Source organism: Silurus meridionalis, chromosome 13 (genome assembly GCF_014805685.1).
Source record: "Silurus meridionalis isolate SWU-2019-XX chromosome 13, ASM1480568v1, whole genome shotgun sequence".
Lineage (NCBI taxonomy): Eukaryota > Metazoa > Chordata > Actinopteri > Siluriformes > Siluridae > Silurus > Silurus meridionalis.
Window position 1 is genome coordinate 13940532 of NC_060896.1, and position 15694 is coordinate 13956225.

Below are 15694 nucleotides of genomic sequence, written 5' to 3' on the forward strand. Positions count from 1 at the left end.
TGCTTGTATTACCTTATTGCCTAAACATCTCACATTTGTTTAATCTCTGATATCAGAAATCTAAACAATATTGAAGGAAAAAGACATCCTTTTAATGATTTTAAGTAAGAAGTAAAATAAAGGAAACATACCCATACCCGCAAAGTTTTTTTTAATGTTCAATCATCATTAACTATTATAGAAAAATGGGCCACTGTATTTAGAGTTAAATGACTGCTGCTTGATCAACAGGTGGCAGTGTTGACCAGACCTCCATGAAACTAAGTACAGTTCCTTCAAAACATTTTAAGGACATACACAGAGTAAAGGCTACATGTGCTGTTATGACCCACACACCCTCCAAACTGCTAAGTCCATTCAGCCAATCATGATAAGCTGACAGCCTTGTAAAAAAAACAGGGTCATTACAGCTTGATGTGGTGCAGGAGCACTCACATATTACACAAACATGCTAAGAATATCTGTCCAGACCACTGAAATAAATGCCTATGGCTCAGCTGTGGAGTAACAGGCCTCTTCAGCCTCACTGAGACATATCAGGGCACGCGCCTCAAGTCAAGCAGCGCACCATAATGGGGGCTGCTTTTTTAAGATCTCCATTGAGGGCTCCTGAAAAAGGTAATTATACCATTGGTTTAAACTGGGCATAGCTGATTGATGACAGTAGTTACTGGAGCCAGGCTTGCACTTTCTAGTCTAGTCTCGAATTTCTCTACAGGAATTATTGGGTTGGTGTCAAATCCCCCAAAATTTGTGGACAAGTAAATTCACTTTTGAAATATTCAGAAATATGCAAATATGCAAAAACACCCATTTTTCATAGATCATTGCCTAACATGGCAAAATTGGAAAAACAAACAAACAAACAAACAAACAAACAAAACATGCATTTGAACACAGTGGAACAGTGAGCTCGGAGTATGTTCAGAGGCATTTTGGTAAGAACACACATTAGAAGGCCACTCAGGCTGTATCTGGCAATATAGCGCTTTCATGTAGTGTTAAATGCATGCTCACTACTTTTTTGCACACATTCTAATAGAAACAGGCCTCTTTTTGGATGAGCTGCCATGGAAACCAAAACAGAAGCCATGCTCTGTAAAGTGAAGCCAGTATTATAGAGAACAAGGAGAAAAGAAAGTGAGAAGTATGCGAATGAGGAGAAAGACCACATGCTGGGTTGCTGACATCAGCCTACAAAAGGAGAAATGCACACTGGCATACACAGAGGGGTAGATCTTCCCAGTAAGTGGTGCTAATTAAGTGGATATGTTAAGCCCTTCTGGAGTGCGCAGGTCATCCTAATCTGGCTGGTGAAATAGCTGGCATTCTTACCCATGAGGGATGGCATCCCTTCTATGGGCTTCATCTTACTTGGCATTGGGATCTTCCCAACACTGTAAACTCCTTTTAAGATGTGACGTGAATCCCTTCCATACACACTTACTGACGTAACAGCTGCATTCTATTGACTAGATCCTTAAACAGAACATGAGCAGAGCCTGGAGTATGTACCAGAGCTGACTTTATGGTTTAAGATTCTGTTGTGTTTCCTCCTTAACTTCCTAGATGGCCAATAGTGTAAGAAAAACTGACTTTAATTTTTTGGATAGTAATGAGTAGTGAATTATATAAACCAAATACAACACACTAGTATACATTTGTTCTGTACAATGGTATAAATCTGATTTATCTGATGATTTTTTGCTGAACCTGTGCTACATTACAAAGTAATGAAAAATAACATCTTGTGCTTTAAATTAAGTCTTTTATGATGTAAAATCAGTGGGCTGATCAATCTCAAACTGATCCTAATCTGTTGATTAATTACTATTCAATAATCTGTTGGTAAAAGTGTCTATACACTTTCGATATGTACAGATTTAAATACAAAAACTCATCACTAAACAAAATTGTTTGCCACTGATCGTATTTGTTTTCGATAGCTAAGATAGTTTAGCAGCTGTTAATTGTTTTGTTGCGATACAGTAAATATTTAATAACCATGAAAAAGACTTACAGCATATCTGGACAATTATCTGGTTTGTCCAGTAGGCCTCCCTCCATGACGAAGCGCAGTACCTGCTCATTGGACATGCCCTGGTAGGGCTGTTCAGCAAGGGTGGCAATCTCCCACAACACCACCCCAAATGACCTATAGATTGCAGAGGGAGAGAGAAAGAGAGAGTAAAAAATAATGAACAAAGAACAACTAGATGCAACATTCGGACACACGCATGCACTCAGTCCCTTCAGCAGGACTGCTAAATCATGCAGCAATCTGTTCCTTACTTGCATAACCTGATCCACTTTAACAGAATGAAAACAAGGTCATTAGAGTTTGAGGCAGAGAATACACCGATCAGGCATAACATTAAAAACTGAGCAGGAAGCATTATTCTGCTAAAAGAGGTCCAGTCAAGTCAAGGTAATTTCTATAGCGCTTTTCACAATCGACATCGTCTCAAAGCAGCTTTACAAAATTTAAAAGTTAAGGTGAACGATGTGTATTTATCCCTGATGAACAGCCATTGCGACTGTGGCAAGGAAAAACTCCCTTAGATGTTATGAGGAAGAAACCTTGAGAGGAACCAGACTCAAAAGGGTTACCCATCCTCATTCACTCCTAACAGGGAATTCCTTTGTTATATAGGGGACTTCTTTGTCTGCATCAAGGTTTAGGTAAGTAATATGTGTCAAAGTAACATTCACATAAATGCTAGAACCCAAGATTTTCTAACAGAGCATTCTTGGCTACTATAGCCCAATATAAGCAAGCTGTGATCAATTGAGGGTTCTGACTCCTTTCTATCACTGCCAGCATTAAATCTTTCTGCAATTTGTGTTGCAGTAACTCTACTGTTGTATCAGACCAGACAGCCAATCCTTCACTCCCCATGTGCATCAAAAATTGATGACCCTGTGACAGGTTTACATTTACATTTGTGGCATTCAGCTGACGTCCTTGTCCAGAGCGACGTAACAAAGTGCTTTGAGTCTCCATCAATGAATAAATCTGCACTGGTACGCTAGATTACAAACTTATGATAAATCAGCCTCCGTTGAGTTTTTTTTTAAACAAAGCAAATTTGGAAAGTGCTAGTTTAAGTGTTTAGGTAGAGGAAGGTCTTCACCCGTCACTTGCTCGGATATCTAGGGGAAGTCCATTTCACCACTTCGGTGCCAGAACAGAGAAGACCCTTGAGGTATATTTCCTCTTCCCCTGAGAGAAGGTGGTACCAGTGGAGCAGTGCTGGAGGATCTCAGGCAGTGTGGTCCAGTGCGAGATGTAATAAGGTCTCTAAGGTAAGATGGTGCTGATCCATTTTTGGCTTTGTAGGCAAGCATCAGTGTTTTGCATCTGATACATGCAGCTACCGGAAGCCAGAGCACAGCAGTAGGGTGGTGTGGGAGAACTTGGCAGGTTAAACACAAGTCACACAGCTGCGTTTTGGATCATTTGCAGTGTACGAATAGCACTCAGAGGAAGACCTGCCAGCAGACAGTTGCAGCAGTCCAGTCTCCAAATGACAAGAGACTTAACAAGCATCGGAGCAGCCTGCGTGGACAGAAATGGTTGAATCCTTCGGGTGTTATAGAGAAGAAATCCACAAGAACGAGTCACATTAGCAACATGTAAGGAGAAGGACAGTTGATTGTCCATAGTTATCCCAAGATTGTGAGCAGTGACTGAAGGGGAGAGCATTGAGCATAGAGTTATGAAGAGATATTCTGAGATTCTGACCTGGAGATGAATCACCTGGGAGGACCAGCAGTTTGGTTTTGCTGGGTTTGAGGTTCACCTTCCTTGGAGCACTTTCGGTGCTCTGACAAACTCATCTAGCCAACACAATTCGACCATCACGAAATGCCACTCAGAATTTCTTTGCTTTCAACACATCATCTTTTAGATCTAACTGTTCACCTACTGCCTAATATATCCCACACCTTGACAGGTGCCATTTTAAAAAGATAATGTTATTTACTTCACATGACAGTGGTATAAGTCCTCTGGCTCTTCGATTGCAATGGCAAACAAAAGCCAATCAAATCGATGCACCTTTAAGGCAAAAGTTTATCAGAGCAGTGGGACTCTGTGAGCCCTTTCCAATCCCTTACCTGGAAAATAGAGGTTTCTCATACGCAAATTCTATATAAACACAACTCCCTCTGTAGCATTTATTTACCACAATAACTACTATTTTTATTTATATGCTGTACTTTTCTTGGCCATCTAAAAAAAATAAAAATGCAAATACATCTATATGTTCTCAAGCAGCAGGAAAGATAGAGCAGCAGCAGAGCAGAACAAGCACACATACACAAATAGCACTTTTACAGTTCTCCCTATTGCTAGTCATTATTCATTAACTCTCCGTGGACACATTTTCTGCACTGGCCCAGGATCTGAGGCACAGCTCCAGCGCTCTTAAAGTGGGCCTGCTATAACAGTGACTTGTATCTAATTGGCTGCAACGAAACTGTGTAGAAAAGCAAAACCACAGCAAAGCAGGGACGGTTTTAGAGAGGAAGGAAAAAAACAAGGAACAAATGAAGACACCTAAGGGTAAGGTTTATATGAGCATTCATGCGGAGGACTTCAAAAGCGGCCCATCCGGAACAAAGACAGGGCAGTGGGGTTGGAGCTTTTACCCTTGAGCCCATCATTAGCGCACATCTGGAGGATGTTAAGAGTGCAGTAATACATCAAACTGGTGCAATACACACACGATTGGAAAACTGTACACAAGAAATGGTGTACCATTATGTCAATGCTGAATAAAGTGGCATGAAAGTATACATAAACAAAATCTTTATTTGTCATTTAACAGGCCAAACTTGGTTTTAACTATTGAAAACAATAACTGTAACCATCTGAATTTAACAGCAGTAACTGCGCAGTAAGCGCCTACATTCAATACAAACATAGATGGTACTGACAAAAGCATTTAGCTTTTGTTTTTAAATTGGGTTAAAACTGGCCTTAAATGAAAACATTAACAGTAACCATGTAAAATTAAAGGCAACAACCGCACAATCCACAACCCAAACAACTCAATTAAAACGCATTCAACACTCTAAACAAAGATGTTATTTAATCAGCATTCAGCATTTGTTTTCGTTTATTTCGTTAAATTTGGTGTAAAGGAAACCCAACGACTGTTTGCTTTTTGGTTTCTGTGCCTCAGACAGGTAGCTTTGCATTTCCAGGCTGCCTGTATCCTAAATCACTTTAGAATCTTCTTCCGAAATCTCATCGTGCATCACCAACAGCGAGTTTGCTCTGCATGGGATGAACTTTTAAATGTCTGATCAAATTTGTTTTGACGAATGTCTTCACTGTTGTTCCTCCGCGATTAACTTGTCCTTTGCAGACACTGCAGAAACGTCATGTCCTGTGCACAGATTTTGAAATACTGATCGGAATAATGATTAGGCCTACAAATGTAGTCTGTGCACGCGGACACACTTCCGGAAAAATCGGAAAAAAGACTAATTATAGCTGGCCAACCGGTGCGTCCTTAATTAACACTTCATAGAAACAGGCAGTTAGAAAATGGGAGCTGCTGAAATATTTGCACTAGAGACATGTAATTTAGATCTGCTTGCTACCCAAAAACACACATACATGCACACTTTTACACAACCAGTGAGGACTGTGGGTGTGCTCATACCAGACATCAGAGTTTGTGGTGAACACGCCATCTTTTAGAGACTCCGGGGACATCCAGCGAACCGGCAGCAGTCCTTTGCCTCCTTTCCGATAATAATCAGTCTCATAAATGTCCCGTGTCATGCCAAAATCTGAAAAAAGAAAAAACAGCATGTAATGAATAAGCAGGCATAATACAGTGGTTTGGTTCTTTTCAGCACCTTTGCATTAAAGTCCCAGTAAGATTTATGAGGCTGTTCCCGAGTGCCCTCAACTTCTACTAAAAGATTACATTTGGCTTGCTGAATGGTTCTGGAGTATGTGTGACTATTAATCACCTCCAATTTTAACAGTGAAGTCTTCGGCCACCATGCAGTTCCTGGCAGCAAGGTCCCGATGGACAAACTTGTTTGCGTTGAGGTATGCCATGCCGTCGGATATCTCACCGGCCATCTGAATCATCTTCTTCAGCGGCGGGAGGGCCTGGCTGCATGAACCTTGCTGTAAAGCCGGAGAAAATAATTCATAATACATAAAGTGTTATTTGATTACAACTCTTTTTTTCATTGTACTGTTGTTTCTGCACTACAGAAAAGGATAATATGAAGCTTTTATCAGCACAAAATGCAAGAAGAAAAGGAGGGAATGTGGGACAGAGAGACACACACACAAATGAACTGGCACTGAGACCTGGTCAAACATTTTGGCAACATTGTTACTGCTAAGAACAATAAGCACAAAAGATCTGTGCAGAAAATACTGCATGTTCTGTAAATGAACAAACCACATTATTGTGGTAAATACAGTAAGTACAGTACATTGTATTGAGAGTCTGTTTCACAAAGAAAGTCGAAAATGTCTGATAGTGTAATATACACTAGATGGCCAAAGGTTTATGGACACCTGACAAATCATAGTGATATGTTTTTGAACATCTCATTACAGATTTTGTTCTCATTACTGTTAAAACCTCCACTATTCTAGGGCATGTTTGTGTGGAGATGCGCTCATTTAGCTAAAAAACATTAGCAAGGTTGGGCCTTGAGGGGCAGAGAGCATTCCGATTTATCTCAAAAGTGATCAGTGTGGTTTCAGCTAAGACTCTGTGCAGATCATTATTGCTCTTTCACACCAGTAAACCTCATTTTGTGCAAAGTGGCACTGTGATGCTGGAATGGTCAGGTAATAGCTGGGTGTCCATATTTTTGTGACTATAAAGTGCATCTAGATCTAAAGCCTGAATTTAGAAAAACTGAAAATCACATTCACTTCTATACAAAAGATGGTTTTGGCAGCTCTATATGCAGGCAAAAAGTATGAAGAGTAGTAGAGGGCTCCAATACCTGTTTTGAGCGCAGGGAGCGGAGGTAGCTCTTCAGGTCACCTCGTGTCATCAGCTCCATTATCACAAGGGTAGGCTGGCCTTGTGAAACAACTCCCAGCAGCCGTACCTTGAAGAATAACAGATAAGGATCATTATGAACACCAGCATGTCCTGCTCATGTGGTAATATGATCTGAAAAGATTTAGTCATAATTCCACAGTCTGAAACTATTGTAGATCATTACTGTATCTCAGTAAATCAGTCTCAGTCAAAAGTACCTCGACACTTTACCCTCTTAAGCGTACATTCACTTCAACTATACAGCAGCATGTTTTATCAATAATCTTCCGGAGTTATGGGCATTAATTAGATCTCTAACTCGCAGAGCTCGACTGGGTCACTGAATGCCTGAAATCAGCTTTCCGTTACACTCTAGAGTAGTGGTCCCCAACATTTTTTGCGCCACTTACCGGATTAATGTCGGACAATATTTTCACGGACCGGCCTTTAAGGTGTGGCGGATAAATGCAACAAAATAAAATGACACGACCGGCATAAAAACTGGTATTTTCTAAATATAATAATAAACGTGAATCCACTGTGTTGTTTTGTGTTAATTTTGCTCGCTTGTGGGTTTTAATTTAGCAGTAATGTATTGTGTGTTAGCGGCCCGGAGCAGCCCCTTTAAGAAGGTAGAGGATGGAGGTAAAACATGTGCCCAAGGCATCATGACATGCATCAAGAGTGAGTCATAGACAGATGTGGTGGAAAGAATCTGGTATTTTTCCAAAATAAACATTGTTCAGAATCAGATAATAAATAAAACGGAAGTAATGTAAGTTATGTATTCTTTCTGTGCGGCCCGGTACCAATTGACCCACGGACCGGTGCTGGTCTGCGGCCCAGGGGTTGGGGACCACTGCTCTAGATGATGTAGCGCCCCTTAAAACCAAAATGATCAGGGAGAAAAAATTTGCACCGTTGTATAATTTTTATACAGTGATTTTTTTACCCCCTGCTGATTTTGGATGTTTGCCCACTGACAAAGAAATGATCAGTCTATAATTTGAATTTGTTTACATTTAATAATGTTTATTTGATCAGTGAGAGACAGAATAACTACAAATAACTACTTGCACACATCTCAGGAGGGATTTTCTCCCACTCCTCTTTGCAGATCCTCTTCATATCATTTAGGTTTCAACGTTGACCTGTACATGTGCGTTCTTGAGCAGGGGAACCTTGCAGGCGCTGCAGAAGTTACCAATTGTTTTCTTGGTTACTATGCTCCTGGTTGCCTTGAGAACATTGACAAGATCCTCTTGTGTAGTTCTGGGCTGATTTCTCACCGTCCTCAAGATCATTGAACTCCACGAGGTGAGATCTTGCGTGGAGCCCCACCCCGAGCCAGATTGACAGTTATTTTTTAATAATCGCACCAAATTTTGTCACCTTCTCACCAAGCTGCTTGGTGATGGTCTTGTAGCCAATTCCAGCTTTGTGTAAGTCTTCAATCTTGTCCCTGACATCCTTTGACAGCTCTCTGGCTTGCCATGGTGGAGATTTTGGAATTTGATTGATTGATTGATTGATTGCTTCTGTGGACATGCTTTATACATGTAACAAACTGAGATTAGGAGCACTCCCCTAATCTCAGCTCGTTACCTGTATAAAATACACCTGGGAGCCAAAAAGCTTGCTGATTGATAGGGGATCAAATACTTATTTCACTCATTAAAATGCAAATCAATTAATTTTTTTATTCTGTCTCTCACTGTTCAAATAAACCTACTATTAAAATTATAGACTGATCATTTCTTTGTCAGCGGGCCAACGTACAAAATCAATGTGGATTAAATAATTTTTTCCCTCACAGTACACACACCTTAAAAAAGACCACTCCTAAATTAGAAAGTAAATGACTGCAAACCAAACTGACAGTATTTTAGCATAAATCCTAGATTTTTATTTAATACGGTAGCAAAATTAACAGGGCATAGGCAAACCACAGGCAAACCATCAATAGGAAGTCTTGATTTCTAAAAACTGTTTCAATAATAAAATTGAAAACACCAGGCAATACATCCAAAAGATTAATATAAATCCAAACTATTTTATAAATAACCCCATAGATAGCACTATAATTATAACAGACAAAATTACATAATTAAATTTATTTCCTCATTAAAAATCAACAACTTGTATTCTTTAGTTTCTTAAAACCGATAATTCAAGAAGTAATTAAACCTGTTTGAAAAATAATAAACTCTTCAATTCGACTTTGACCCCTGTCAACTGTCCAACTACAGGCCAATATCAAACATCTCCTTTATCTCCAAGATTTTAGAAATGGTTGTAGTACAGCAGTTCTGCTCACACCTACTTAGGAATATCCTTTTTTAAATGTATCATTCAGGATTTAGTCCTTATCATAGCACAGAGACAGCACTGGCTAAACGGTAAATGACCGGCTATTGGCCTCTGATCAGGGTTGTGTATCCTTACTTGTTTTGCTCAACCTTAGTGCAGCTTTTGAAACCATTGATTATAATATCCTCCTTTCTAGACAAGAACATGTTGTTGTAATAAAGGGAACAGCTCTCTCCAGGCTTAGGTCTTATAGGACTGATTGCTATCTTTTTGTTGATGTAAATGGTGAGTTCTCCACACACTCTGAGGTAAAGTTTGATGTTTCGCAAGGATCTGTCTTAGACTCAGTGCTTTTCTCAATATATATGCTGCCTCTGGGTGAAATCATACATAAACATGGTATTCGCTTTCACTGCTATGCTGATGATACACAATTGTATATTTCAGCAAAGCCAGATGAGAGAAATCAGCTTAACAATGTTATGGAGTGTGTAAAGGACATTAGACAGTGGATGCTTGATAACCTTCTACTGCTCAACTCGGATAAGACAGAAGTGCTTTTACTAGGACCACATGCAGCTAGAAGTAAACTTTTCGATTACGTAGCATCTCTGGATGGTGTTTTTTGTTTCAGTGTGTACAGCAGTCAAAGACCTTGGTGTGATTATTGACCATAGTCTGTCCTTTGAGGCTCATGTGAATAGTATTACCAGGACTGCCTTTTTTTCACCTTAGAAATATTGCTAAAATTTTAAATATGATGTCGTTACAGGATGCAGAAAAAATACTTTGTCTATATTAGACCACTGTAATGCTTTACTATCTGGGTGTTCGAGTAAGTGCATAAATAAGCTGTAGTTAGTCCAGAATGCAGCAGCAGGAGTCTTTACTAAATCTAGAAAATATGACCACATCACCCCTGTTTTAATCAGTCTACACTTCTACACTGGCTCCCAATTAAATCTTTCATTGATTATACAATACTACTACTGACGTATAAAGCACTTAACGGTCTCGTGCTGCAGTGTCTAAGTGAAACTCTGTACCAAAATGATCCCCCACGCCTACTTAGATCAAAAGGTGCAGGCTATTTGTTGGTACCTCAAATAATACAGACTACAGCAGGTGGCAGATCTTTCTTATACGGAGCCCCATAATTATTTCAGTCTCAGTGTGAAGTTGAGGCTGAAAACATATTTATTTAGTCAAGTCTTTTATCAGTAATCAGATCTGGAGGGATCATGGATATAAAGTGTTTGGTAAACTGGGATATTTGTATGCTGTCGTCCCCTCACTCTCACATGTTCACTCAGGTTTGTTGACAGTGATGTGGTGGGTCGTCTTTTATCACAGAGATACTTTATGTCTGTGTTACCATTCTGGCTCTCCCTTTTAGTTATGCTGCCACAGCGAGTCTTGCTGGAGTCCCCAAATTCTCAGTGTCCTTAACTTTTATACAACAACAAGGATACTTAATAACCCATATATTTCCCTCCCTTGTCACTTCTCTTCACTTTCTCTCTCTCTCTCTCTCTCTCTCTCTCTCTCTCTCGCTCTAAGTCGAGTTAAACATGCTGCTCCTGTGACCACTGTTCCTGCCCCTCTCCTCTCGGATCTGCCTGCTTCGTCCTGGCCTGCTTCTGGATGGTGTTCTCTTTGATCGGAGGCCACTCTGTGCAGCTGGGGCTGGTTTCACATCAACGGCCTGAGGATCCATTATTCATTCTTTCTTACCGCATTATCTGTGTCAAGCTGCTTTCAGACAATGTCTATTGTTAAAAGCACGATACAAATAAAAATTTATTCAATTGAATATCCAGAGTTAATGAGTTAAGATCACTCCCCTTAAAAGGAATAACCAGAGTTGGAAAGTAACGAAGTACAAATACTTAGTTACTGTACTTGTGTAGATTTCTGGTCTCAATACTTTACCTCACTATTAATTTTTTTAACAACTTTTTACTTTTACTCATACATTTTTACAAACTATCTGTACTTTCTACTTCTTACATTTTCAAATACTTTAGTTTTAATCTATTTGGTGAAATGTCAATGTCTTTTTCAATCTGCCATTGGTGTATTTTTCCTAGCCTTCACGCACCACGGACATAGGCAAGCTTAATAATGAGCAAGGCCGAAGGCAACAAGGTGTCTAGGGGTAACATGAATAAGACAGAGGGAGTCAGCAATGTAACCATGACAGAACAGAGACATTCCTGATCACCTGATCATTATCATCTTTTTTTCTGCTTGTGTGCTATTTGAAATTCATTTTGTATCAATATAATCAATGATGTGACGTCCAGTTACCAGCGTGACACTAAAACAGGTAGTAGTAATGGCTACTTTTTTACTTAAGTACAAGTCAGAGCCCAAACTTCTTTACTTTAACGTAAGTAAAAAAGTGTAGCCAGTACTTCAACTTTTACCAGTGTCTTTTAAAACATCAGTATCTGTACTTCTACTTAAGTGAAGGATGTGTGTACTTTTGCCACCTCTTGGAGTAACTCATGTCCTATTATGAAACTACTCTATCAACTACAGTCAAGCGCAGTCCTGGGACAGCTTCTTACCACATGATGACAGTTGAATTCCTTCATGACAGAGGCTTCATTGAGGAATTCGATGCGTTCACGCATGCTTGCAGATTCATTAACTGTCTTGATGGCCACCCTGGTTTCAGGTTCATCCTTGACCACACCCTTCGCAATGCCCTCATACACCATGCCGAAAGAACCCTGGCCCAGCTCTCGACTCAGAGTGATCTTCTCACGAGCCACCTCCCATTCATCTGGTACATACACTTTGCAAAAAAGAACATTTGTTCAAAACATTTCTGTTTAATGTTCATTCACTCATGCCATACCATACTATACAGTGCTATATTAAAAAGAAAGGGCATTTTTATATCTATTTGTCTTGTCTGAGTCACAGTGGAATTACATTATTAAATACAGCACATGAAAAACATGCAAAAACTTAAAGGGCATGTGGAAATTACCAGGAAATGTGGTTACAGAAAATGAATGCATGTAAAGAAATTACATCAAGCAAGCATAGAAAAAAGATGCTCTAAAAAATAATGCTCTAAAATGATAAATGAGAGAAACCATGGCATCTTTAATTTAAATATAATGTTATGGTGGTATAATACAATTCATTTTTAGCACATGGCTATAAATCAAGTTAGATTTTTTTGGCCTCTATATAAGAAAAGGTTTGGGCATCTCTAGTCTATATACTATAAAAATACCTGACATTGTATATTGTACATTGATCACACGCTACTTAAGAGTCCAGTGCTTATGTTGCTTTTTGCTGTAGCATAAATGTATTACTCAATCTGAAACATCACCTGAATGCAGTTAAAGCCGTACTTACTCTCCGCTGCACTGAAGTACTCTGGGTTTACAGAGGCATAGAGAACTCCATTTCCCAATCTATCACTGTTCCTATGAGAGGGTTGAACAGGATACAATGGTTACATTAACATTATATTAGCATCAATTGAGTGTTTTAAGTTCCAAAACAAATTTCTCACCTCTTTTTTTTGACAAAGATGATGGTGACGATGAGAGTGATAAATAGGATCAGCACTATGATAGGTAGTGTAATGGCTAGGTAGACCATATTGTCATAGGCTTCTGTTAAAAAAAATAACAAAACCATAACCACAAAATCAAACTGAATAAATGCTGATAAATGTACTGAGAATAAATATACTGATTTATATTAATGCCTTCAACTACAGTGGCTTAGTATTTTGCAATTGGATATTTTTTCCATGAAAGGTGTACTAACCCTAATGTTAAGCATCAATTCTATAATAAAAGTCAGACAGAGTGTGAATGAGTGGCTTACTCTGGGACTGAGGTACATAGAAGAAGACTGGCTCAGTCCAGGAGCCATTTCCTGCCAGTGAGGTGGCCCTCACACGGACAGAATAGTTGCCAAAACCGAGGTTGGTCAGCCGTGCTCCTCTAAGATCCCGGTACTGTTGCCGTGACACACACTCATGCTTCTCAGGCTGAAAACACACATACAGTACATGCAAATGTTCAGTCTGTGCTGTCATTCTGAGTGTTATTTGGATGTTTTAATGCTGTTACTCACCTCTGAGCCCAGGCGAAATTTGAGCTCATACATGAGGATGAGACCACTGGGTTGTGGAGGTTCGGGCCATCTCAACAAAACTGTCCCTTCTGACTTCTCATCCATCTCATGGGTCACCAGGCCGGGAATGTTGTCGGCTTTTTCTGGAGGAGCAAATGTTGTTAATCAATATAAGCCACGGTACACACGCAAGAGGTAATGAGCATAGCTTCTAACCCACAAATAACAATACTGAGGTACCCAATCTAGTACAGGATTCTTAGCCAATGATGAGCACAATAACGGCTAATTAGCACTGCTGATTAGCTTGCATAAAAGGTTTATTAGCTGTGGAATAACAGAACACGATCAGTGGCTTTAAAATTTAAGCCTGTCTGAAAGCTCCCTGTCAGTACCCTACTAAGGGCATTTTCCTCAGGGCCCACAATGTGACCCGGATTGATGCAAACAAACTGAATGGCCCCACCTGCAGGTTTGGTCCTGGAAAAGACAAAGGCTGCTGCACTGCATCGCTGGACCTCATGGTTGCATGCGTGAATGTCTATACGGTAGATAGTGAATGGTTGCAGGCTGAAGATCTCTATGAACTCTGTCTGAGATGTGGTTTCCAGGAATGGATACACTCGCTCTGTAAGCTCTGGTTCAGTCATGTTGCCTTCCAATGCGGTCACGTTCTGACCCAAGCCTCGTGACAATGTATCATTAGCAAGCCCAACAAAAAGCTCCCGGCGACGTCTGCTGTTGTGTGGTCTGTGTCGAAGAGAAGAGAAGAGAAGAGAAGAGAAGAGAAGAGAAGAGAAGAGAAGAGAAGAGAAGAGAAGAGAAGAGAAGAGAAGAGAAGAAAGGAGAGAAGAGAAGAGAAGAGAAGAGACGAGACGAGAAGAGAAGGTATTTAAAGAATGAAACCAGTAGGCCAATAAATTCCAGTGCACTCTTTACATGGCTTTACAAAGCACACAAACAAATTCTGTTCAAAAAGCACAACATCTGAAACTTAATCACAGTGATGGCACAACCCTGTGGGATGCACTACGTGTGAGTAAATCAGTATGACAAAAAAAAGCATGACACTACAAAATACTAAAATTAGCTATTCACTGAACCTGAACTATAAAAGGCTAAAAAACAGCTGGTATCCTGAAACCTGAACATTCTGAATCCAACTCAGAATACACTTATTTAGATATTCCACATACACACATGTCCATTGTTAGATGCAAATAATGTTATAGCATAATAGGCTTGTCTGCGGTATGTATGCAAGAATACGTACTCCTGGTGGGTACAAATCTAATAAACAGCTTGACTGGCATATGCAACTACTGAATCAATGCAACCATTTGAGCTATGAAACACACAACACCACTTGATATTTTGCTGCCGCAATATAACACAAAGCCACAGCTCAAATTGAATGACTGCATTTACTCTCCTCCCATCAAAGTGAGGGATGCCTGTGTGTTGTGATGGTAAAGCTGTGGGTCACCTGGCACTGTTCAAACATGCATGCCACACCAAAGACTGCGGTTTACCAGATGTTAATCGAGCCACTGCCACTTCACAGATGAAGCTTAAGTGCAGCAGCCATAGCCTTATCTAGCGCCATCTTTAGGTGGCATGTACCGATTCGCTCGTTCTGGATCTCTGCAAAGAATTTATAATCAGACCCTATATAGGGAATGATCTTGGATATGAGAAAACAAGATGGATGTGACTGGTAATGAAGAGTTTGACTAAAAGTATTAGATTGACAGGTACAAGTGGGATACAGACAGAGATTATGATCATGAAGGACACACAACTATAGAAGATAAAACAATTAATAAAATAATCAGTTTTTTTTCCCCAAGAACCTTTTATGAAGATAAAAAATGACGGAAGAGTAACTTATCAGGGCTTCTATTTGTCTTTAAATCATTTAAGTATTGAAGCACCTCACCTATGCAAATAATGTCAGCCTATGCATAGATGAAGTGATTAAAAATGGACGTGCATATACACTCTACAGACAAAATATATGGACACCTACCGGTCACACCCATATAAATTCCAAAAACTTGAAGATTTTACATTTGATAGTTTTACAGGAGCCTTTGGTACATCTGGTTAAGTATTTGAATTGAATGTGCCATAATTATTAATGATTGTTCAATAATGAGGTTAATGTCTGTCCATAAAAACTAATCCAAATCTATACAAGCATTACTGACAGAATTGTTCCTAAATTATTCATG

General features: G+C 39.6%; 1 protein-coding gene across 1 annotated transcript in view; it reads right to left on the reverse strand.

The window, feature by feature from the left end:
* The window catches only part of igf1ra (insulin-like growth factor 1a receptor), an 88430-nt gene that overhangs the window by 646 nt on the left and 72090 nt on the right, over positions 1 to 15694 (reverse strand). Inside the window, exons 11-20 of the mRNA XM_046865138.1 lie at positions 13927 to 14210; positions 13461 to 13603; positions 13209 to 13374; positions 12889 to 12991; positions 12729 to 12799; positions 11921 to 12150; positions 6997 to 7104; positions 5992 to 6154; positions 5676 to 5805; positions 2021 to 2155 (exon numbers count right to left, since the gene is read on the reverse strand). Of these exons, the coding sequence (XP_046721094.1) occupies positions 2021 to 2155; positions 5676 to 5805; positions 5992 to 6154; positions 6997 to 7104; positions 11921 to 12150; positions 12729 to 12799; positions 12889 to 12991; positions 13209 to 13374; positions 13461 to 13603; positions 13927 to 14210 (1533 nt within the window). The remainder of the gene's footprint in view (positions 1 to 2020; positions 2156 to 5675; positions 5806 to 5991; positions 6155 to 6996; positions 7105 to 11920; positions 12151 to 12728; positions 12800 to 12888; positions 12992 to 13208; positions 13375 to 13460; positions 13604 to 13926; positions 14211 to 15694) is intronic.